Source organism: Vipera berus (assembly GCF_964194415.1).
Source record: "Vipera berus genome assembly, chromosome: W".
NCBI classification, from domain to species: Eukaryota; Metazoa; Chordata; class Lepidosauria; order Squamata; family Viperidae; genus Vipera; species Vipera berus.
The window spans coordinates 65,675,183-65,700,997 of NC_138210.1; the positions used below are offsets into that span (position 1 = coordinate 65,675,183).

The following is a 25,815-nucleotide window of genomic DNA, read 5'->3' on the forward strand; positions in this document are numbered from 1 at the left end:
TGGTATGGATTGACACCCAACTGCATACCCCTATGTACTTCTTTCTCACCCAACTTGCAGGCATGGAGATTTTGTATGTCACTTGCAGTTCACCCCAGTTATTGGCTCATCTCATGGCAGGAAATGGAATAATATCTGTAACATGTTGCATGTTGCAAGGAGGCAGTGCTTTGTGTATGGGTAGTACCGAATGTTTGCTGTTAGGTGTCATGGCTTATGATCGCTACTTGGCCATTTGCAATCCATTGAGATATACCTCTGCTATGGACAGCAAGTGGCAATATCTGCTTGCCAGCTCCTGCTGGGTCATAGGTTGTCTCTTCTCAATGATCAATGTTGTTTGTATCTCCTGTCACTCATTCTGTGGTCCCAATCGCATTAACCACTTTGTCTGTGAGCTGCAATTTCTGCTAGATCTTGCATGTGGTGATATAAAACGCACCAAAACCATACTAAATGGTCTAGCAACATTTATTGTTCTGATCCCTTTTTCGGTTATCTTATGTTCCTACACTTGCATCCTGTATTCGGTTTTTCAAATGCACTCAGCTGCAAGTTGGCGTAAGGCATTCTCCACTTGTGGCTCCCACCTTATTGTGGTCACATTGTACTATGGTACCATCATCTCCATATACATTCTCCCCCAGTCAAACACAATTTCTGATCGGGACAAACAAATTGCAGTCTTATATATTGTGGTCACTCCCCTACTGAACCCTATCATTTATACCTTGCGGAACAAGGATGTCCATAGGGCTGTGGTCAAGGTGTTGAAAAGCTGAAGTTTCAAAGAAAAACACGAACTGGTTTTTTTTTAGTTCATGTCTACTGGTTATCAATAAAAATGCATTCAGCTGGTGAATTTGAGGACAAGTTTATTTATTTATTTATCAAATTTATTTGCCACCTATCATGTGATTCAAGCTAGGACATATTGGGAGCACTTATTAGTGAACAGGAATCACTTTTAATTCCGGATCTACAAATCTTGCTGAAAAGAAAGGCTGACAACAAAACAAACATGTTTCAATTTCTCTCTTGATTATTTAAGAATTAATTTCTTTGAGTTCTTTCTAACTTTAGCAGAAAAATGCACCACCTTGCATTAATGATGATAACTTTATTGTCACTTTGAATGTACACCAATCGGCATACATCAAAATGAAATTTCGTTGCATACAGCTCTCAAAGGGTCACCACCTCCGATATATACTCCTTGTTTGGGGCCCGCTCAAATTTCACATTGTCCATTTTAGTCTCTAAGGAGTGAACAATGGCAAACAGGACAGATGGAAATGGGGCTCCATGTGGATTAGCCCTCAAGTTAGCTTGTATTCTGACAACCTCGCCTTCTTTCCTTTTTCTGATCCTGACTCTTCCACCCTTTCCTTAAAGAGGCCTTGCTTCTTTTCGCCCCTGGAGCACGCTGCTGCCGCCGCCACCAACTCCTCCAAAAGCCTCTCTCACTTCCTCTGGGCCTGCCGACAGCCTCATCCAGTTCCTTCACTCCATAAGCTCCAGGTCCTCTCTGCCTCCTCTGGAAACAGCCCTGATTTGCAGTAGAATCCATCACTGGGCCAGCAGTCAGATCTTGCTGCTGGCAGAACAAATTCAAACAGCGCCAACGACTTTTAACGGTCTCACCAACAGTTCCAAAACAACTAGAAACTCGCCAGGCCAGCAAAGATTGTCGGTCGTATGTCGTATGTTACCTTAGTTCCACCATGTTGCTCAAACACGTTAGTTTCCTGAAGAGACTAGAAACTGAAACAACATTGAGAGGGATTGTGAATATCCTGGAAGGAAAAAAGGGGAAAGAATCAAGATCATTTGAAGGATTAGTACTGCTTTATAATGCCTTGATAAGACCACACTTGGAATACTGAAGCCAGTTTTGGTCACCACAATATAAAAAAGATGTTGAGACTGTGGAAAGAGTGCAGAGAAGAGAAACAAAGATGATTAGGGGGCTGGAGGCTAAAACATATGAAGAACAGTAGTTACAGGACTTGTGTATCTAGTCTAGTAAAAGGAAGGATTAGGAATGACATCATAGCAGTGTTCCAATATGCCACAAGGATGAGGAGGTCAGCCAATTCTCCAAAGCACCTGAACAAGACAAGAAGCTAATCATGGAGAGAAGCAGCCTAGAACCGAAGAGAAATTTCCTGACAGTGAGAACAATTAATGAAATAGCTTGCTTTCAGAAGTTGAGTCGTTCCATTACTGGAGGCTTTTAAGAAGAAATCGGACAGTCATTTGTCTGAAATGATAGGGTCTCCTGCTTGAGCATGGGGTTGGACTAAGTAGGTATTCAAAGGTACCTTACAACTTTGTAATTCTGTTATTCTAAATCCTTAGAAACTAGCATAAAATGACATCAAATTATACAGATAAAAGATTGCAGTGGCCAGTGAAAGTGAGATAACAATGTAGGAACATGCCAGCTTCTAATGATAGCAAAAGCTGTGAAATTTTAATGCTACCTCTAGGCTAATGGGTGATAAAAGTGAGTCCAGCAAACATAATAGAGGTAGTCTGTGATTTACAACAGTTCATTTAGTGACTGTTCAAAGTTACAACAGCACTGAAAACAGTGACTTATGACCATTTTTCACAGTTACAACCTTTGTAGCATCCCCATGATCATGTGATTAACGTTCAGATGCTTGGCAACTGGTTCATACTTGTGTGCCAAAGTCATGTGATCACCTTTTGCAACCTTCTGACAGGCAAAGTCAATGGGGAAGCCAGATTCATTTAACAACTGTGTCACTAATGTATCAATCACAGTGATTCACTTAACAACGGTGGCAAAAAAGGTTGCAAAATGGGGCAAAGCTCACTTAACAAATGGCTCACTTAACAACAGAAATTTTGGGCTCAATTGTGGTCAAAAGTCAAGGACTACCTGTACTGTAGAACAAGAGTTCTAAACCCCTGGCATGCCAGCGACCACGCAAACAAGCTAAGCTCTGTCTGCAGGATGCAGGCAGCACACAAAACCACACACCTATGGTCTGCAGAAAGAAAACCTCTCTCCACGGAACCAATTCCTGGTGCCCAAAAGGTTAGGGGGACATTGCTGTGGAACCTCACATTCAATAGAATATTTTACTTGGACTCCTCTGCTCGATATCCTCTCGGGGTTGGTGATTGAGTTCCCCAAACTCATAGTTTTGGGGGACTTCAATCTACCATCCCTGGGAGGCTCATCTGAGCTAGCTCGGGAGTTCATGGCTTCCATGACGGCCATGGACCTGACGCAAGTAATTTCTGAACCAACTCATGAGGGAGGCCACACCCTTGACCTGATTTTCTTATCTGGACGGTGGTTGGATGATCTTGGTGGGGGCTCTCCATTTATTATGCCCCTGTCATGGACCGATCATCACCTCCTGCGGCTGGTCTTCCGTCTTGCCACCCCCCCGCCGTGGGGGTACGGAGCCAATTAGATGGTACCGCCCCAGACGCTTAATGGATCCTGATAGATTCCAAGCGGCGCTGGGGTCCCCACCTGCCTCCATTGCTCACAACTCGGCGGATGCCTTAGTGGAAGCCTGGGAAAGGGCAGCCACTGAGGCACTTGACCGGGTTGTACCCTTGCGGCCCCTGACCCAGTGCAGATCCCAGCGAGCTCCATGGTTCTCCGCGGAGCTCCGGGAGATGAAGCGTCGGAAACGGGGCCTAGAGAGCTGCTGGAGGTCCAGCCGATCCGAATCCGACCGGTTGCGGTTAAGAACCTATATTAGGTCTTATCTCGCAGCGATGAGGGCGGCGAGGTGTAATTACTTCTCTACCCTCATCGCGTCCGCAGATAATCGCCCGGCTGCCCTGTTTAGGGTGACTCGCTCCCTGCTTAATCAGGAGGTGAGGGAGGATCCCTTGCAGGGTCGTGCCGAGGAGTTTAGTCTACATCTGTCGGATAAAATCGCTCGGATTCGGACCGGTTTGGACTCCAGCTGGACAGAGTCTGACGATCAGGACACGGGCGGTCTTGTCAATGTTATCTGGGAGGAGTTTGATTCTGTGACCCCTGATGAAGTGGACAGGATTATGGGGAGGCTGAGCTCCACCACATGTTTATTGGACCCGTGCCCTTCTTGGCTGGTTTATGCAGCTAGGGAGAGGACACGAGGCTGGTTCCAGGCGGTTATATCTGCTTCTTTGAGTGAGGGTAATTTCCCCACCGTCTTGAAGGAGGCGGTGGTGAGACCTCTCCTCAAGAAGCCTGCCTTGGACCCAGCTGTATTGAACAACTTTCGTCCAGTCTCCAACCTTCGCTTTCTTGCGAAGGTTGTTGAGAGTGTGGTGGCGCATCAGCTCCCTCTGGTCCTGGATGAAGCGGATTATCTGGACCCGTACCAATCGGGTTTCAGGCCCAGTTACAGCACGGAGACGGCATTGGTCACTCTGGTGAATGATCTCTGGAGGGCTCGGGATAGGGGATATTCCTCTGTCCTAGTCCTATTAGACCTCTCGGCGGCTTTCGATACCATCGACCATGGTATCTTGCTGCGGCGTCTCAGGGGATTGGGAGTGGGAGGCACAGTTCTTCAGTGGTTCTCCTCCTATCTCCTGGGACGCTTGCAGTCGGTGTTGGCAGGGGGGCAGAGATCGGCCCCTAGGTCTCTCGTTTGTGGAGTTCCTCAGGGGTCAGTTCTCTCGCCTCTCCTGTTCAACATCTACATGAAACCGCTGGGTGAGATCATTCGTGGTTTTGGAGTTGGGTATCATCAATACGCCGATGATACCCAACTTTTCATTTTGACCCCAAACCACCCCAGTGATGCCCTCGCTGTGATGTCCCGTTGCCTGGAGGCGGTCCGGGTCTGGATGGGGAGGAACAGACTTCAACTCAACCCTGACAAGACTGAGTGGCTGTACATTCCGGCATCCCGGGACATTCAAAATGTTCCATCGCTTTCTATGGGGGGTGAGTCCTTACCCCCCGTGGATAGGGCTCGCAACTTGGGAGTCCTCCTAGATTCACGACTTACTCTGGAAGATCATATAGTGGCCGTGACTAGGGGGGCTTTCGCCCAGGTTCGCCTGGTGCGCCAGTTGCGGCCCTATCTGGACCGGGATGCCCTGTGTACGGTCACTCATGCGCTTGTGACCTCTCGCCTGGACTACTGTAATGCTCTCTACATGGGGCTTCCCTTGAAGACCACTCGGAGGCTCCAACTGGTACAGAATGCGGCCGCGAGAGTTGTCTTGGGAGTTTCCCGGTACTCCCATGTTACACCTTTGCTCCGCGAGCTGCATTGGTTACCAGTTGTCTTCCGGGTGAGGTTCAAGGTCTTGGTTATGATCTTTAAGTCCTTACATGGCATGGGTCCGGGATACCTCGAGGACCACCTGCTGCCGGCGTCAACTCCCCTCCGCCCTGTGCGTGCCCACAGAGAGGGCCTCCTCAGGGTGCCTCCGGTCAGGGAATGTCGACTGGTGGCCCCCAGGGGGAGGGCCTTCTCTGTGGGTGCTCCGGCATTATGGAACCAACTGCCGGTTGAGCTCCGGATGGCATCGGACCTTCGATCCTTCCGTCGCGGGTTGAAGACCCACCTATTTAAATTAGCTAGTCTGGCCTGATGGGGGAATATGGGTTTTTTAATTGGTTTTTTATCATTCTATTGTTATTGTATTTTAATTGGGCATTGGTTTAATTTCTTTTTAATTTTTGTACTGCTATTTATATATGCCCTGTGAACCGCCCTGAGTCCCTCGGGAGAAGGGCGGTATAGAAATCAAATAAACTTAACTTAACTTAACTTAACAGGGAATGATGATACTGTTAAATGGAGGTTTCTTCAGAAGAGCTTTTGCTAGACAGGATTATGGCAAAATACTGAAGAGCAATATGGTTGAAGCAGGTTCATGTTAAGGCAATGGGATACAGAATTCTCCTGCTAGCATTTATATACTTTATTGGGTCTGTTGTAATGGAAACAGGGAAATGTAAGGTTGCTTGGATGTGCCCAGTTTATTTCATGGTTAATTTAGTGACTCCAACCCTTAATACATTAACCCTAAGACCATGCAATGCCTATTCAGTTTGTGTTTCACTACATACCCCAAAGATGAGCCCAGCATCTTGAGGGCTAATGTGCTTAATGCGCTTCACATTTTGCCCAAATCCAATTCCCTACTTTTTTCATCCTCTGACTCTGCTCTTTGCTGTATGGCCTATTTTCTTTCCATTTTTATCACAATAATCCTTCGGAGATTGGAAAGCTGGTATTTGTGGGTGGAGGTTCATTCTCCAAGCTTGTAGATTGGTTTCTGAACATTTTGTTACCAGGTTAGGTAACATCTTCAGCAAAGTTTGGGGAATGCCAGTGTTGGTGGTGTTTTGCTTATAAGGGCTTCTTGGGGTCAGTAGATCTTGTGATGGGAGGGTCATGTCAGGTGAGGGTTTTGTGATGGATTTAGTGATGGATCTTGTGATGGGTGTGATAACTTCCCCAGATAATTCCCCAGATACCTCTCTAGATGTCAGCTCGGGGTAGGATGAACCATTTCCTGTCAGAAACTAAATTGATTGATCGCTCTGAACAGCTGTCTGGAAGGAATTTTGCAGACAATCAGTGAAGAGGAGGAGGAACTGCCTTCTGCACCAGATCTGAGAAGACATCATCATCATCATCATCATCATCATCATCATCATCAGTTGGAAGGGACCTTGGAGGTCATCTAGTCCAACCCCCTGCTAAGGCAGGAAACCCTATACCATTTCAGACAAATGGCTGTCCAGTCTCTTCTTAAAAACTTCCAGTGTTGGAGCATTCACCACTTCTGGAGGCAGGTTGTTCCACTGGTTAATTGTTCTAACTGTCAGGAAGTTTCTCCTTAGTTCTAGGTTGCTTCTCTCCTTGACTAGTTTCCATCCGTTGCTTCTTGTCCTGCTTTCAGGTGCTTTGGAGAATAGCTTCACTCCCTCTTCTTTGGGGCAGCCCCTGAGATATTGGAACACTGCTATCATGTCCCCTCTCACCCTTCTCTTCATTAAACTACACATACCCAATTCCACCAACCGTTCCCTATATGTTTTAGCCTCCAGTCCCCCAATCATCTGTTGCTCTTCTCTGTACTCTTTCTAGAGTCTCGACATCTTTTTTACATCGTGGTGACCAAAACTGGATGCAGTATTCCAGGTGTGGCCTTACCAAGGCATTGTAAAGTGGTATTAGTACTTCACATGATCTTGATTCTATCCCTCTGTTAATGCAGCCTAGCACTGTGTTGACTTTTTTGGCAGCTGCAGCACACTGCTGGCTCATATTTAAGTGATTGTTCACTAGGACTCCAAGATCTCTCTCACAGTTACTACTATTGAGCAAGGTACCACCTATACTATACCTGTGCATTTGATTTGACATAGGGCAGAAAAAAGGCAGGAACAGAGAAGATCAGCTAGACTACTCATGAGGAGAAAGCCTCACCCTTCTTGATGGGCTGCATTGGAATCTGACTATTTAGCATAGCAGACAGAGTGAGGCATTTCTGGGAACAACGTGTTTATTTTCTAGCTGTGTTTTCTGGTCATCGTGATTCCTGCCTCACTTTGGATTGACACTGTGTTTGGAATTGAATCGTGCCTTGGAAACTCTGGACTTTTCTTGCCTCATGAGCTCTCTTGTGCCTAGATTTAAGTTTGCCTGGTGGATTTAAGTTTTTCTGGTGGATTTTTTTTTTGAGAAACTTTCAAGTGCTTTGTGGACTCTGGCCATTGCTCTGTGGACTAACCTTGGTCTGATCATGGCTGGACTTAACTGGGACAGTTCTGGGTTTTGGTGAAGGGAATTGCTGAGGAATATTAATAAACTCACTAAACCACAATTAGATGTGTGTGTGAGTGAGCGGGCAGCACAGTGGGTCAGGTGTAGGTCATGTCAAGCGAGGGTCTTGTGATGAGTCTTGTGATGGGGCGGGTATCACATCAGTGAGGGTCATTGGAAGGTGCAGTGCTGATTAGGGAGGTTGCATGTGTTGATTGAGGGTCAGTGCTGTCACAATTTGGCTGTGTGGTTGATTTGATTTCTGAGGGGTTCGTAGGCTGGCTGTAGGTCAATGTGTCTGTTGACGGAATTGCTTGTGGAATGCCAGGCTTTGATAAACTTGTGAGTGTGGTGAGTGGTAGCATGGCTGATGATTCTTGTATTGCTCCAATTGAATTGGTGCTGTTCAGTGGGTAGAAATTAAGGATTTGGGATCATGACATTTGACTGCCAACTGGTGTTCATGGATTCTGGTTTTCAATTGACACGATGTTTGTCCCATGTAGAATTGGTTGCAATTGTTACAGTTGATTTGGTAAATTACATTGTTACTTTCATCTTTTTATATCTTGTCTTTGGTTCTGGATAATTCCTCATGGAGCGTGGCTCTGGGTTTGTGGTCTATTGTTATTCCTAGAGGTTGAAAAAATCTGGCTGTCATTTTCGACATTCCTTTTGTGTATGGTAAGGTTAGTTTTTGCATGTGGTATAAACAGAATAGTTGTCCCTGATATACTTCTCATTTTTCTAATAGCCAACTTCTCCATTTAACAGTTTGTGTGTACAAAACTCCTTCATTTTCTTTATTTATAATCATTGACTGTTGAGCCCCATCAGTTAGGCAAGATATCAGGAAAAACTTCGAGGTGTCTTTAACTCTAGCCTGGGTAAATGTAGAATACTGGAATCAAATTTCCCAGCCATATTCATACAAAATCAATTAAGACAGAGTCTCTGAATGATGTGAAACACTCTTGAAAGGTTTTTTTTCTATCTAAGCATGTTGTCATTTATGAAACTGCCAACTGTTTGGATTACTATCTCTTGATGGATTATGCCTTATGGTTTATGGAGGAGTTCCCTCATGAACTCTTTGTCAAGAGTATCAATGAATTTTTGGAAATCAGGGAGGCCAATTGTACAATGAAACTTGGCAATTCATATGTATGCCACTTCGTCTTTTTGCAATTACATAAATGGAAGACTCGCTATTCAGTTCCCCTCCCAGCGTCTGTAAGGTATCTCAGTACTAGCAATGCAGTTCAAACATATCTCCTTTAATGATCATTCTGTAGGCAACCATTTTCATATTTTTATCCACATTTTTATTTCAAATATTCTCATGTTATTCTATACCCATTGATTTCTAATCTAGAGATTACTTTGCATACCCATATGTACCCACAGGGACGCGGTGGCTCAGTGGGTTAGGATGCTGAGCTTGTTGATCAGAAGGTCGGCAGTTTGGCGGGTCGAATCCCGAGTGCCGCGTAGCAGAGTGAGCGCCTGTTACTCGTCCCAGCTTCTGCCCACCTAGCAGTTTGAAAGCATGTAAAAATGCAAGTAGAAAAATAGGGACCACTACTGTGGGAAGGTAACAGCGTTCCATGCGCCTTTGGCATCTAGTCATGCCGGCCACATGACCATGGAGACGTCCTTGGACAAGTGCTGGCTCTTCGGCTTTGAAATGGAGATGAGCACTGGCCCCTAGAGTCAGAAACGACTAGCACGCATATGCGGGGGAACCTTTACCTTTACCTATGTATCCATATTCCACTATTAAGATGTTATTTGTAATGTAATGTGTCATTCAATCTACATAGACACACTTCTAGTTATTAAATAAAAAAAGTCACTTTCCTCTGTGGGCTTTCCTCTGTGGGGGATATTGATAGTTTCTAAACATGATCAATAAGTATGCTACCTAGATGTTGTGATTAGGACAGCAAAATCATGTAAAATAAATGTGAATAAATAAATAAGCAAGGAAGGGAACAAGGTTTTGACTGGTTTGTTTTATTCATTAATGAACTGTATTTATTTCAGCTGTCAAAGTCTTTCATTAAAGTAATATCATGTTGTCTATAAATATAATGCTTGCATCTGCTTTTGTAAGTTTGTGGAATATACCCACAATTATTACAAACTTGATTTCGGATCCTAAGAATTGAGAGAATACTTAAAAAGAAGAGACAAATCCAACCCATCATGATCACATCTGTTTCAAACATGGATGTCCATTTTCAACCCTCTTGAGTAGGATATGAGGAAAGACACGCCTTATTAATCTAGGAAATGTTACTCAGCATTATTAATGATAAACTCAAATCCATGACAGTTTGGGCTATTTTATGTATTTATAAACAAATATAGGCCATATTTCAGTCGATAGGTGGATGAATGGATGATGGAGCCTTATGAAATCTAAGTAATAATCTAACTCCATCTTCTCTGTAGGGAAGTGATTAAGCATTTATTAAAAAAATGAAGCTATGTGATGTTGAGAAATGATCAATAGCATTTAAAATAAAATCATTAACAGAGGGACCCTAAAAATCTCTGACTGCCAACTGAGTCAGTCACTCAAAAAAACACACAACCCTAAGTCTTACAAAAAAGTCTAGACAGATGTTTCACAGCTCTTACCAAGAACAGAATGCAACTGACCTATCAAGAACTGGATAATATTATCATAAATAGTTTTGTGGGTTTGAATAAACATGTTCCCATGTCCATATTATCTTAAATGCCTAAAAGGCAAAGATCCATCTTGAAAAAAAAAAGTAAACTACTTTAACAATATATGTCTGTCTGTGAAAGTGTGGCCATAGAGAAATTGTGGTAGACTAGATTTCTACCAATTGAGAAATATCAGTAAGGACTTCTGACCAGCTCTTTACAGCTTACAATGAGATTAATTCATTTTGCCAATTTTTATCTGCCAGATTAGACTACAACACAGATTATTTTGTGATGGCTTCCCATTCAAGTATTAAAAAGGTTTTGCTTTTCTTAGTTTTAAAGCAAGAATGGTTACTACTCCAGTTTGTGTGTCCCAGAATGGAATGCTGATGTTTCCTCCCAATGAGAGATCTGAAGGAAAAGAATTTCTGGTTTCTCAGCAACACCAACAAGCTTGTGTAACAACCTCTCAGTAGAAATCAAGAAGCCACTCCCAACATTTAGGTAATCCTTAGAAATTGATCTATTGACTTCTGGTTTGCCATTGCGGCACCTGCAGACTCAGGAAGGCGAGCTCTGTCTTCCGCGCTTGAATTCATCTCATTGGGGGACCCTGGAAAGGGTTGAAAGTCACCCTGTAGGGGCAACGAGCAAGGAGGGGAACCTCGCTTGATTGCAGGAGGGTGGCAGATCTTCCACTTGATCTGGGGAGCCTTTCCAAACCAGCGGGGGAAAGACCAGCCATAGCAATATGGCTCGTCTCTAAGCTGCTGACAGCCGAAGTGAAAATTACTACCAAGTGCCTTTAAAGCAATGCAGATGAAACTGGATGAAATCTGATCTTCTCTTTAAGACTTTAAATATCCTTTCCTGTAAAAGCTGCCCAAAGTACTTTTCCCCTGTGAGGAGAGAGGGAAGGGAATTTCTACCCCACCCTTTAAGAACAGTGGTGACTAACTACCCAGGGGAAACAGAGTAACTGTTAGAACAATTCTAATCTAATTGGATGCATATGCTTTTGAAACTTGGGGGCTAAAAGTTTTCCTACTCTTATTGGAGATGTTTGCTTTTATCTAGAAAAGAAATAAACCTTGAAAAATATCATAAAAACTTTGGATTTAAAAAGCTTTAAACAGCATCAGTGACATCTTGTGGTGAAGTATGGTATTACAACTTGTTATTGCCTAAAAGAGACTTGGCTTGAAGCCCAGACTCTAGAAAAAAACTCTCTTGATTTTGACAGCTACCACCTGTGAAATACCCAGCTGCAAAGAAGGAACTTCTGGGTGGCATATCTAGCCTGCTGGAACTATGAATGTAAACTTTTTCTGACTCTCAGAGCTATATTTGGGGAACTGCTTTCCTATTTCTTTACATGAGAAGCATCTGTTATTACATGAGATGATGGAATACTTTGGAGTATAAATTCTTACTTGGTAAACAATCTCCACTATAAAGACCACCTATAACATGTGAAATAGATGTCCCATACCCAGTTATAAAAAATGAAAACTATTTTCAACATTTGATTTTAAAGTCTTTAACTTAATGCATTATCAAGAGAATATGGATGAAGATCAGGAAAAATCCTTTCTATGTTGAAAGCAATACACAAAACCATTCTTTCAGCTTGTGACAAGATAAGATGCAACATAAAGGAACAAGATGCCAGCTTAGATACACAAACCCAACTTTGAGTACAACCAAAGAACTAACAATGCAGAAAATAACAGGAGAAGTGGAACAACTAAGACAGAGGACCCAACAGATCCAGTCAACGGAAAAAACAGAAAAGGGAGTGACAACATTGAGAATGGAAAAGACTTTTTACATAAATCAGAAGAAATTTGAGGAAAAGGAAAAAAAGATTGAATAGAAAATAAACCTATTAAGACAATAGAAATGGGCTACTTCTTCCAAAAAACCTGTAATCAAATGGTCTTTTTTATTTCAAATAATACATATAATAATAGAGGGAGAACTGTTTGATGATTCAAAAGTATTGACATGGAAGGTCAGTTGGCAAAGGAAGAAAGCCAGAGTAAGGCTTAAGGAAACTAGCATTTTGATTTATTAAAGGGATGTCATATTACTGATTAGAGGGTTGAATATGGTAGAAAATAGATAATTTTTAGAAAATAAAGTAACATTATAATTGAATAGGTAAGATGTGTAATAAGACTAATAGACCTTTGTTTTAATATGGTAGAAAATAACTTTTAGAAAACAGAACAAGATTATATGCAAATAGATGTGTATTTAGAATATTAGATTTGTTATGAAAAGGGAAAAAGGAAGAAGTTGAGATAAGGGAAACTTTGGTTATCTAAAGCTTGGAAATTATAAATACCAAATGATAATTTGAATATTGATGGGAAATTAAAGCTTGGGAAAAAAGTAATAACAGGATATTGATTGTATATAAGGATTGAATGCAAACACAGTTAAGATAGGTATAATCTAAAAAGTATTGATAAATGTAAAAAAGATGGTTTTACTTAGCTGATAATAATAAGATCTATACTAGTCTAATATGAGATAGTAGAAAAAGAGAGGAAATATCTGATGTTGTAACTTGAGATTTGTACTAAAGATTTATGTATTATTGAATTATTGATTAACCCAGTCACCACATTGCTTTTTAAATGTTTAATTGTAAAATTAGAAAACTAATAAAATATTATATATATAAAAAGAAATTGATCTATTAAATGTAGCTGTATAAATTAACTACATTAAAAATGTAGGCTTGTGCTCAATCTTAAAATAATGCATTTATGGCCACTCAAAATCAGTGGTGGGATTCAGCCAGTTTGCACCAGTTTGGCAGAACTGGTAGCTAATTTTTTGTTGCCCAGGCCCAGAACGGACATGTCATGGTTCCAACAGATGAAATTCTTCAAAGAACTTCAAGGCATTGTTTACCTTAAATAATCTTTTATTCGAGTAGCATAATATTGGCACTTCATAATCAAAGCCAAAAACTGAATTCCCCTCCCCTGGGCACATAGTATCAAAGCACAATTCCCTCCTCCAATTAACAGTCATAAATCATATTCCCCAATTAGCTTGAAGCGCAGGCTTCCTCTCCAGATCTACAGCCGGCCAATTCTTTATCAGCTCTGGGTTCAATAACCTTAATTCTCATGCTAAATTTAGTGTTGTTATGTCTAACTGGACTCTCATTCACATCCCCCCTCCCAGCATCACCTAACTTTAAAAGCAAAAGGGAAAAGATGGATACATTTCCATCTGTTGTCAATGCAAAAACATCTGATGTTAGCAGTGTTGACAGGACATCTGGAACTGGCATCCACACAGAGAACCAGTTGTTCACATATTTGAATCCCACCATTGCTCAAAACCATATAATGAGATTAACAGCTAAAGTTTAATTTAACAGGGCTGTGATTATACAGATTTCAGGTCATTATTTCCTTCTCATTAGATACTTCCTATCATTCAGCTCAGGCCTAATCAAGATGATGTAACATTTGGGAGAGAAAATGCAACCTAGTAAACCAGCGCTAGAAGCCAAGATGGAGAAGACCTCCACAGCTACCACATATTTCCCCTTGGTGCTGAGATATGTTGGAACAAAGGAGAGCCAAACACTGCAAAAGACCATCATGCTGAAGGTGATGAACTTGGCTTCATTGAAATTGTCTGGTAACTTTCTTCCTAGGCAAGCCATAGTGAAGCTGATCATGGCCAGGAAGCCCATAAAACCTAGCATGCAGCAGAACATGATAGTTGAACCCTCATTGCATTCCAAGACAATTTCTTCAGTCAGAGAGTACATATCAACATCAGGGAATGGAGGAAAGGTTGCCAGCCACACCACACAAATGGTGATTTGAGTAAGGGAACAGGAGAAGATGATGGACTGGGCCAGTGGTTTTCCCACCCATTTCCTGATTCTAGAGCCTGGTCTGGTGGCCATAAAGGCCAGAACTACAATGAGAGTTTTGGCCAAAATACAAGAAATTGCCACTGAAAAGATAATGCCAAAAGTAGTTTGGCGAAGCAGGCACCTCACCTGTTCTGGTTGACCAATGAAAAGCAAAGGGGAAAGAAAGCAGAGCAGGAGGGAAATGATCAGGGTATAGGTGAGGTTCCGGTTATTGGCTTTGACGATGGGAGTTTCTCTGTATTTAAGGAAGATCCAAAATATTTGACCCATGATGCAAGAAAAGAAAAGAGAAAGAGTGGTCAGGCTGATCCCTAAAGGTTCTCCATATCTCAGAAAACTGATATCTTTGGGAACGCAGTGATCTTGGTCTTTGTTCGGATAATGATCTTCTGGACATGGAGTGCAGGAATCCATATCTGAAAAAAAGAAAAATATAATTTCTCTATAGAAAAGATTTTCGTATACTGCATCATGTATTCCAGGGATACTTTATCTCAGACAAATAACTCCAAACCAGGTTGCAATGATTCATAAGGAAAAACAGTCATAAATCAAAACATCTTAATCTTAATAGATGAGAACATTCCAGAGGTGGGAGACATCTTACAACCAAATAAAGCTAAACTAGCTCCCTATAGATATTCCTTTCTCAGAAACTAATATTCACACATTTTTTGAAACATAAAGAGTTTCTCCTTTTCCAACAAGTTTAGTAGTAACAACATGGAACGGTAAAGGTCCTCCTGGTGACACCCATGTTGCCAGTCAGATCAAGCACTCAATGGTACAGATATTACAGTCAGATTGTCCTCACATCTCCATGCTATGAATCCTAAACCAAATTCAGTATGATTGGAAACTCAATGAAACTCAAAAATACTATCTCTTACCCATCTGGCTTGAGATCATCCTAGCTGGGCATGGAAGGCAATCATAACAGCAAAAAGGTTTGCCTTCTTTTTTTATCCGCCTGTGACCCAAATGGCAAAAGTCGTTACACAAGGAAGAGGGTGGTTCCTGTGTGCAAATGAGAGCAGATGTTTTGATATCGACAGGGAAAACAATATTATTTCTCAGAAAGAAAAAAGGAATCAAAATCCTACTGCTGTATTAGTTACAGAGAAAATACTGTATGCCAAACAGACATAAAAATGAGCACCGGATGATCCCTTCTCTGATCAGTTCTAAAAAAGGCTATGATATATTTTTGAATCTTCATGATGCCTTTGTTGGTTTAATAAAGAGAAGGGAAAGGAAAGGAGATAAGAAGCAAGCAGCTCATTTTAGAGGCTGACACTTCCTGAACTCATTTCCCCATAAACTATCAGGAATGATCACCACAGGAATGGAAGAAATTAAACAACCACCTTCGAAACAACCAGAGTTATTTTCATGAGCAAATATTAACCTGAAGAACTGCCCAGAGACAGTCTTGTAAACTGCCCCGAGTCACTAAAGTGATATGAACAATGTAGAAATTAGATAAATAAAGAAAATTAGATGGTCCTCATCCACTATATCCATTGTACCTTATGATATGGCCTGGGCCACACAATGGCATCTAGAGAAATGGAGAAGACTTTGTCCTTTGGAGCAAGGGGATCAATATTTCCCACCTTGACACGAAGAAAGGTCTGATTTGGGAATGTCACCCAATTGATAATATCAAACCCAGCTTTCAGTTCCCTGTTTTCATCAAAAGAAACTCTTTCCTCAAGAGTATTGTTAAATGAGAGGCTACTTAAATAATGGTGGAGCTAAATAGAAGAAGAAAGGGAGAAGGAAAAAAAAGAAAATTAATTTATTTTTTTAAAATTTTAATTCCATTTATATCCCGCCCTTCTCCGAAGACTCAGGGCGGCTTACAATTTAAGCACAAACCAAAGTGCTTAGCAATAGCCTTCATTCTATGTATATGCCTGCTTATTAGGGCTTTCGCCCCCCCCCCAGCGGCATTATTACAAAGTCAGCTTAATTGCCCCCAACAATCTGGGTCCTCATTTTACCTACCTCGGAAGGATGGAAGGCTGAGTCAACCTTGAGCCTGGTGGGACTCGAACCTGCACTAATTGCAGGCAGCTGGTGTTACTTAAGGAGGCATTAGCCCACTGCTCCACCAAGGGGGTATAAATGATGTATTTCTAATATTCAGATTACTTTGTAAACATAATAAAGCCCCTTAATTTAATGCGTATGGATTAGTTTATTCCTGACCTAATTCATCTACAGTGCACATATTTTTTTTTTCCTAAATCTGGTCACAGATACATTATTCCAAAAAGATGGGGGAAGAACACTAAGAAAGGTGGTAGAAAAATGGCTAATCTTATATTTGCTGTGTACACTTTTTTTCTTTTCTCTTTTTGTATTTTGTTTGTAATTCTTATTTCTTTCACCCAGCCCATTCAGGGTGGGCCACGGAAATGGCTGGGGAGTATGCGCACAGCTCCACTTGTACGAGACATGCACGCACATGCACAGCTCCACTTGCATGAGTGATGGTTGACCATGTGCAGCTCAGTTGGTGCCCACCGCTTATGCAAATGGAGCTGCATGTGGTTGCTTGCTTGCCGCTCACACAGGACCATCCCCTCCTACTACATTGGTCCTCAAAGCCAGAAAGGTTGAGGAACTCTGCATTAACTCATCCGACTGATGATCAATCAGATAACCTAAGAAACAGGGATCAGCTATTTGGTCCTTCTGAGTTTGACTTGAATGGATTCCTAATAAAGGACAGCCATGGAACAAGAGACCAAATATACAATGGTCTGTTTTAGGACTAATAATGAGGTCTTCTTTCCTGTCCTTGTCTTTGCTGTGTCTGTAGTGTATGCGACTAAAAGCATACACAGGATGTCAGCACAGCAGGGGGCTGGACAGCTCCAGGCTATAACCGCTTTTGGCGGGAAAGCCTGAATGGAGCTAGTCTGACAGCTCCGGGGCATGGTCAGCTCTGGCGGGAAGCCAGGGTTTAAATCTATTGGCCACCTGCACTGGCGGGAAGCCCAGGTTTGAATCTATTGGTTGCGATTCACCTGGGCAGGTATAAAGAGACGCCAGGTAACCCCTTGTCCCCAGCTTTGTTCCCGACGTCAATAAAGAAGTTACTACCCAGCTCAGTGTCTGTCTCTCTGCGCGACCACGCGACATTGCAGTGTCAATGTTCTAAATCTTGTTGACTATTTCAGTCAGGTTATATCATGCATTTAACATTAGAATTACAACTGATAAAATTCTATCAGCAATAAACTCATTTAATTTAATTTAATTTAATAATATTTATATACCGCCCTTCTCCCTGAGGACTCAGGGCGGTTCACAGGGCAGAGTAAAATACTAAATACAAACGTTAAAACAAGATTAAATAATTGCCCATATTAAAACAGTTGGAATCAAGTTCTAAAACACCAAGTTAAAATTAAAACACAAGACTAAAAACCCCACCAATCCCCATCAGGCTAGGCCGGCTTGAACAAACAGAAACGTCTTGAGATCGCGACGAAAGGAGCGAAGATCGGGCGCCATCCGGAGCTCTACCGGTAGCTGATTCCACAGCTCCGGAGCGCCCACAGAGAAGGATCTCCCCCTGGGGACCACCAATCGACATTCTCTGATCGGTGGCACCCTGAGGAGGCCCTCTCTGTGGGAACGCACAGGGCGCAGGGAGCTTGATGCCGGCAGCAGATGTTCCCTAAGGTACTCCGGCCCCATGCCATGAAGGGCTTTAAACACTGTTACCAGTACCTTGAATCTCACCCGGAAGACAACTGGCAACCAATGCAGCTCACGGAGCAGCGGTGTAACGTGGGAGTATCGGGAGACTCCCAACACAACTCTCGCGGCTGCATTCTGTACCAGTTGGAGCTTCCGGGTGGTCCTCAAGGGCAGCCCCATGTAGAGAGCGTTGCAGTAGTCTAGACGAGAGGACACGAGCGCATGAGTGACCGTGCACAAATCATCCCGGCTAAGATAGGGCCGCAACTGGCGCACCAGGCGAACCTGGGCGAAGGCCCCCCTAGTCACAGCTCCTATATGGTCTTCCAGGGTGAGCCGTGAATCTAGGAGGACTCCCAAGTTGCGAGCCCTATCTACGGGGGGTAATAGTTCACCCCCCATAGCCAAAGGTGGAACATCCGAATAAACCCGGGATGAAGGTATGCAAAGCCACTCAGTCTTGTCGGGGTTGAGTTGGAGTCTGTTCCTCCCCATCCAGACCCGAACCGCCTCCAGGCACCGGGACATCACGTTGAGGGCATCACTGGGGTGGTTTGGGGTCGAAAGGAAAAGTTGGGTATCATCAGCGTACTGATGATACCCAACTCCAAAGCCACGAATGATCTCACCCAGCGGTTTCATGTAGATGTTGAACAGGAGAGGCGAGAGGACCGACCCCTGAGGAACTCCACAAATGAGAGACCTCGCGGTCGACCTCTGCCCTCCTGCCAACACCGACTGCGAACGTCCCCGGAGATAGGAGGAGAACCACTGTAAAACTGTGCCTCCCACTCCCAATCCCCTGAGACGCCGCAGCAAGATACCATGGTTGATGGTATCGAAAGCCGCCGAGAGGTCTAATAGGACTAGAACAGAGGAATATCCCCTGTCCCGAGCCCTCCAGAGATCATTCACCAGCGCGACCAATGCCGTCTCCGTGCTGTGCCCGGGCCTGAAACCCGATTGGTACGGGTCTAGATAATCCGCTTCATCCAGGACCAGAGGGAGCTGATGCGCCACCACACTCTCAACAACCTTCGCAAGAAAGCGAAGGTTGGAGACAGGACGAAAGTTGTTTAATACAGCTGGGTCCAAGGCAGGCTTCTTGAGGAGAGGCCTCACCACCGCCTCTTTCAAGACGGCGGGGAAGCAACCCTCACTCAGAGAAGCCGATATAACTGCCTGGAACCAGCTGCGTGTCCTCTCCCGGGCTGCATAGACCAGCCAGGAAGGGCACGGGTCCAATAAACACGTGGTGGTGCTCAGCCTCCCCATGATCCTGTCCACTTCCTCCGGAGTCACAGAATCAAACTCCTCCCAGGTGATATCGACAAGACCGCCAGTGTCCTGATCGTCAGACTCTGCCCAGTCAGAGTCCAGACCGGTCCGAATCCGAGCGATTTTGTCCGACAGATGTTGGTTAAACTCCTCGGCACGACCCTGCAAGGGATCCTCCCTCACCTCCTGATTTAGGAGGGAGCGAGTCACCCTAAACAGGGCGGCCGGGCGATTATCTGCGGACGCGATAAGGGTGGCGAAGTGGTTAGACCTCGCCTCCCTTATCGCAGCGAGATAAGACCTAATGTAGGCTCTTAGTCGCAATCGGTCGGATTCGGATCGGCTGGACCTCCAACCGCTCTCTAGGCCCCGTCTCCGACGCTTCATCTCCCGAAGCTCCGCAGAGAACCATGGAGCTCGACGGGATCTGCACCGGGTCAGGGGCCGCAGGGGTACAACTCGGTCAAGAGCCTCAGTGGCCATCCTTTCCCAGGCTTCCACTAAGGCATCTGCCGAGCTGTGAGCAAGGGAGGCAGGTGGGGACCCCAGCGCTGCCTGGAACCTCTGGGGATCCATTAAGCGTCTGGGGCGGTACCATTTAATTGGTTCCAAACACCCACGGCGGGGGGTGGCAAAACGGAAGACCAGCCGCAGGAGATGATGATCGGTCCATGACAGGGGCATAATAATTGGAGAGCCCCCACCAAGATCATCTAACCACCGTCCAGATAAAAAAACTAGGTCAAGGGTGTGGCCTCCCTCATGAGTCGGTCCCGAAATTACTTGCGTCAGGTCCATGGCCGTCATGGAAGCCATGAACTCCTGAGCCAACTCAGATGATCCTCCCAGCGATGGTAGATTGAAGTCCCCCAAAACTATAAGTTTCGGGAACTCAACCACCAGCCCAGAGAGGACATCGAGCAGCTCAGGCAGGGCTGCTGCTGCGTGACTAGGCGAAAGGTACACCAGCAGCAAGCCCAACTGCGCACCAGGGCCGCATCTCAAAAAGAGAGACTCACACCCGACTATCTGAGGAACAGTGGCCTCCCGCGGACACAAGGTCTCCCTCATAACAACAGCCACACCCCCACCCCTACCCTGAGCCCGAGGCCGGTGCAGCACCCGGAAACCTGGTGGGCAAAGGTCAACCAGAGGAATCCCGCCCTCTGGGCCCAACCAAGTCTCCGTGATGCAAGCCAGGTCCGCCTGCTCACCCTCGACCAGATCACGAACGAGAGGAGCCTTATTAGAGACGGACCTGGCATTCAAATACACCAGCCGGAGCTCAGGGGGCTGCACACGATGGTAGGAATTAAGGTGGATGGGAAAGGAAGCCACTTGTTCATCAAGAAAAACTTTTTGCCTCTTTCTCACATAGGGAAGAACTTTCCTTCATTTTTCATGCCATGTGCCTCAACTCATAATGTGAACTTCCTGCTTTCATGCTTTTGCATCATTCTATACAGGGAGAAAGCAGCAAAACCAGTTATTATAACTGTTTGCACCACTTTCCTTTATAAGAAAAATAAGTCAAATTTTTAAAGAGTTCTTATCACTCTTTTACACCTTCAGATTACCCTCTCAGAACGAAAGGACACTGCCCCAAAATTATCACAGAGAAAACTTTCTGTGCTAAGCAGAAACATTTCAAATCATTTGGAGGTTCTGATAAATTCTTCTGAATTTCTCCATTCAGGATATTACCTGCCATGGCTCTTTTCTGATGGAATTCCTTCTTTTTATCTCTGCTGTCATTCTGGAGTTAAACTGGGATGAATCCATGGATTGCAAACCATGGGCCATAGTGTAAACTGCATTGTAGAGGCTGTAGCTGTGACTAGTCATAGTGGTTTCAAAAACTGACTTAGGCAGTGTCTCCACCTTCTCCTCCCCAGTGCAGACATCTCCAACAATCTTGGGTCCTCTCAGAGAACAGAAGTGACAATTAAAGACTTGTTGCCAAAACTCCTTGATAAATCCATCTCCATTTGCTGCATTTGGGTTTCTTCTTTTAAGAAATGTTTGAAATCCCATCACATCAGCTGAATGAAAGGCAACCAACAGAGCACCATGGATAACATCAACCTCAAGGTTTTTGAGAAAGGGAACTGATGTGAATTCCATCTGGGCTGTCATAATCCAGACTTTGCTCTTGGTCTTGATGGGTATGTTCTCAAATTCTGAAACGTGAGGGAACATCCTCAAAAAGATCATGGTGTGAATTTCTCCATGTATGAGCACAACGTTGGCTGTGCTCTTGCTAATCACCTTGTATGTTTTGATCCATCCATCCACCATCTCACCAACATCAGAGGGAAAATACAGTGTAGGCAAAGTTTCTATAAAATCAAAGCAGATGCCTTTCTTGGAAAACTTAGGCAGTATTGTGTGTACAAATCTCAACCCATTGTCATCTTCTATAAAAATAACTCCAATCCACATCCACCTGAAGAGAAGCAGCAGCTGTAGGATTCCCAAATATTGATGCTTCCTATTAGGGAACATCCGTAAGGAAAAAACATTTTGGGATTGGTCATTTATTACTGGACCAGAACCATAAGTGAACTGAAATGAAAAGAAATAAACAAGGAGGGACTTAATTCCCAATCACGATCCAAATCAGAAGAAATATAATATCCAAATCACAGGAAATAAATGGTTTTATTTATTCAATCCAGCTACAGGAGGCATGGTGGCTCAGTGGTTTAATGATGATGGAGATGGGTCCAGCAGTTTAAGCCCTAATTCTATTTGGTAGGGTGAGTTCCCATCACTTGCCTCAGCTTCTGCCCACCTGCAGTTTGAAAGCATGTTCTATGTGAGTATATAAAATAGGTACCACTTTGGTGGGGAGATGAGCTATGCTCTGTGCAGGCAGTCAGATTCCTGATGTGAGGCAGTTCTGGGAAGGGAGGAGGCCTTTGGTGATGCTGTAGGAAGAGCCACTTGTCTTTCTCTCTGGTGCACAGCCAGCTCACCCTCCTGTGGTGCACCTTGGGAAGCATGCAAACATTTCCTATAACAGGGCTGGTACCTTGGCAAGCCAAACTATTACTCTGCAAAAGCATTGTGGTCTCCTGGCTACTGTAACAATGCCATATGCCAATAATTATAATTCAATCCAGCTCTGGACACCCCACTTTAAATGGGCTTGAAATATTAATTTCAGAGAAGGGCAATGATGAAATGAAGTTCCTGATCAAGGAACAAGAAACCAAATACTGTGTGATTGGATATGCAAGGAATTTGTCTCTGATGCATAATCTCTCAATGTACACACATACAACAACAAAATGATAGGTCACAGATCATAGATCATAGTTACAGTCATTAATCGTAAGATACAATAATAAGATAGCAATAGGAGAAGATAGTAGGAAAGATGAGAAGATGAGAAAAGATGAGAAATTGGAATATGAGAAAGATGATAATAGCAATGAAACCTACATGGGTAAATTTTTTAGGCCTAAGACCAGTGGTGGGATTCAAATACCTGAACAACTGGTTCCCTGAGTGGATGCAAGCCTGGGTATCCAAGGCCTAGAACGAACTTCCAGAAGTAGCATCCACACACTTCTGGCAGGGCGTTCTAGGCCTGCGAGGCCTCCTCCAGCCAGCTCTCTGAACTTAAAAAAAATAGCTACTAGTTCTCCTGAACTGGTGCGAACTGGCTGAATCCCACCACTGCCTAAGACAGTGCTGTGGGAATTAAGTATTCAGCAGAGTGATGGCTGAGGAGAAAAAGCTGTCTTTGAGGGCCTTCTCTGTGGGCGCACCTGCCCTTTGGAACCAGTTACCCGTAGAGCTCAGGACTGCCCCTGATTTTCGTTCGTTCCGCCAGGACCTGAAGACCTGGCTCTTTGAGCTTTCCGGCCAGGACTGAGAATTTTAATTTTTAACTTGTTGTAATTGGGTTTTAATTAGAGTTACAGGGGTTTTATATTTTACTCAAGGATAATTTAATTATTTTAATTGTTATTAACTTTTTTGTAGTGTAGTGTTATTTTTAATTGCCTTGTGAACCGCCCTGAGTCCTATGGGAGAAGGGCGGTATATAAGTTCAATAAATAAATAAATAAATAGTTGTTTTGGCATGCAATGCCCTATAGCAATGTCTTGAGGGGAGCAGTTGAAATGGATTATGAGGGGATTATGAGGGGTCTGTAGATATTGTCTCAGTCCTCTTTCTGACCTGTGCAGATCCCCAATGGAAAACAGGCTGGTTGCAATTATTGCTTTTGCAGTCCTATTTTTTGAAATCTTTACCTCTCCTGTTTAGTTGCTATACCAAACCAAACAGTTATTGTGGTACAAATGACAGACTCAGTAATTCCTCTGTAGAAATGTATGGAATGTATTTTTAACCTGAACAGGGGTTTGGAGACAGCAGCCTAAATGAAAGCATCCAACATCATATTTCTGTCAGTTTGTCTCCTTTTAAATGTCTTTTGGGTTTGGAGACAGCAGCCTAAATGAAAGCATCCAACATCATATTTCTGTCAGTTTGTCTCCTTTTAAATGTCTTTTGGTCAAGGTAAAAGAAGTCTCTGTGAATTCATGAGGTCAATAAAACATGTACATTAGTGTTCACAGGGTATAGTGTATATTTGTTTACATTCCTGGTTAGGAATTGTACTTTAAGCAACATCTTTTCTCTATTAAAGTTTGTCTAGTATAATTCGGACATTGATATTTCAAGGAATATATGTACAGACAACCATGAAAATCAAGGTTTTCAAGTGTATATGCTGCATCTCACAAGGAAATTAAAAAGATGGTCATCTGACTTTACAGTACAGCAGGCAGTTGTCAGCTTCACTTTGATATGATTACCATTACCATTAATCAAGTTTTCGGTTCTTTAAAATATCCTTATATTTAACTTGTTCAAAATTATGGAGTTGTACTGATGTAATTCATAGATTATATCACTTTTATATGCAATGTTCAACTATTTTTACATATTCTATCCCACACTAGAACTAAGGAGAAACTTCCTGACAGTTAGAACAACTAACCAGTGGAACAACCTGCCTCCAGAAGTGGTGAATTCTCCAACACTGGAAGTTTTTAAGAAGAGACTGGACAGCCATTTGTCTGAAATGGTATAGGGTTTCCTGCCTTAGCAGGGGGTTGGACTAGATGACCTCCAAGGTCCCTTCCAACTTATTATTATTATTATTATTATTATTATTATTATTATTATTATTATTATTATTATTATTATTATTATTATTATTATCTGGTGATGTTTAATGTTTAACAATATTGTGATACACATACAAAACTACATTCAAGACTAATGGGATATATTGTGGGTTTGTTCAGGAGCGAAGTCCTGTGTTTGCATCTTACCTGAGGTATCTTGTAGATGCTCAGAATGGTTGCCATAAAGAAACCCACATCTGAATCTGGTCCTCCAATGACTGCCATAGTATTTTCTTTAGTATCACACTTGTAGTTTGGGATAAAGTTGTTCCATGTGGAGAGAAGCTCCAGAGAAGCGAGTAAAGTACCACTTTGAAGAAAATGGTTATTATAGATGTGGAAGCCCAGGGAAATATTGGGTAATATCTGAGGGTTTTCATTGATCTCCATGACAGCAAACGCAAAGGCCAAGATATGTTGATAAATCTGAGTCACAAATCTGCAGTGTGATTTATATGCAGAATGAATGCAGTTGTTGATAGGAGTCAATAGGAATCTTGCTAAATTTTCATCCATGGCAAATATCCAAGGTCATACAATCAGAGAGATATCTTAAAATATCTATTTGTTTATGAAACTAGCTCATATTTACAGGAAGAATTACCAAAATTGATATACACGGCTTATATTTGGTGGACAAATAATGAGTACTATCTTATATATTTCTTTTAAGAAAGCTCTTAGATAGCCAACATGTGGAATCTAGTAGACAGAAGATTTTGGTATGGGACATATTTGGCACTTGCTATTGTGAAACATTATGTGGAGAGGAATGTTCATCTACATCATGGAATAGCAGCTAAATAGACTACTAGTATGAATAATGTAAATAGTCCCTAGCACTTATGTTAACTTATGTTCACAATCTTCCTCTCTTGATGGAATTGCCTGCTTAAAATAAAAATACAATTCATTGCACCTTATGGAAAATGTACAATTAACCAGAATCTTGGCTTACCCAATCTCATCCAGGAGATTATGAGACGGGTGTTGATTGAAAGTCACAGGGTCAGAAAATATGTAGGCTTGAGAAATAATGCCAGCAATGATGAGATCCCCTGGCTGATAATACTGGTGGTGTATTGGCAGAGGGTAACAGATATTACATGATCCAACTGGGATGTTGTACACAATCTCAGGTAGTAGCAGAAATATCAGGAACACAAAGAGTGGCATTAGATAGAAACGACTTCTTCTGGACATCAATTCCTGTCTAAAATGTCCTTGAGGAGTCCTGCT

General features: G+C 43.0%; 1 protein-coding gene across 1 annotated transcript; it reads right to left on the reverse strand.

The window, feature by feature from the left end:
• Window positions 1–13,890: 13,890 nt before the first annotated feature.
• LOC308676387 (vomeronasal type-2 receptor 26-like) lies at window positions 13,891–14,787 on the reverse strand (the record flags this gene model as incomplete). Its single annotated transcript, XM_081342199.1, has 1 exon — window positions 13,891–14,787. One exon carries the CDS (start codon window positions 14,785–14,787, stop codon window positions 13,891–13,893), a length of 897 nt encoding a protein of 298 aa, XP_081198325.1.
• Between the last annotated feature and the right edge of the window lie 11,028 nt (window positions 14,788–25,815).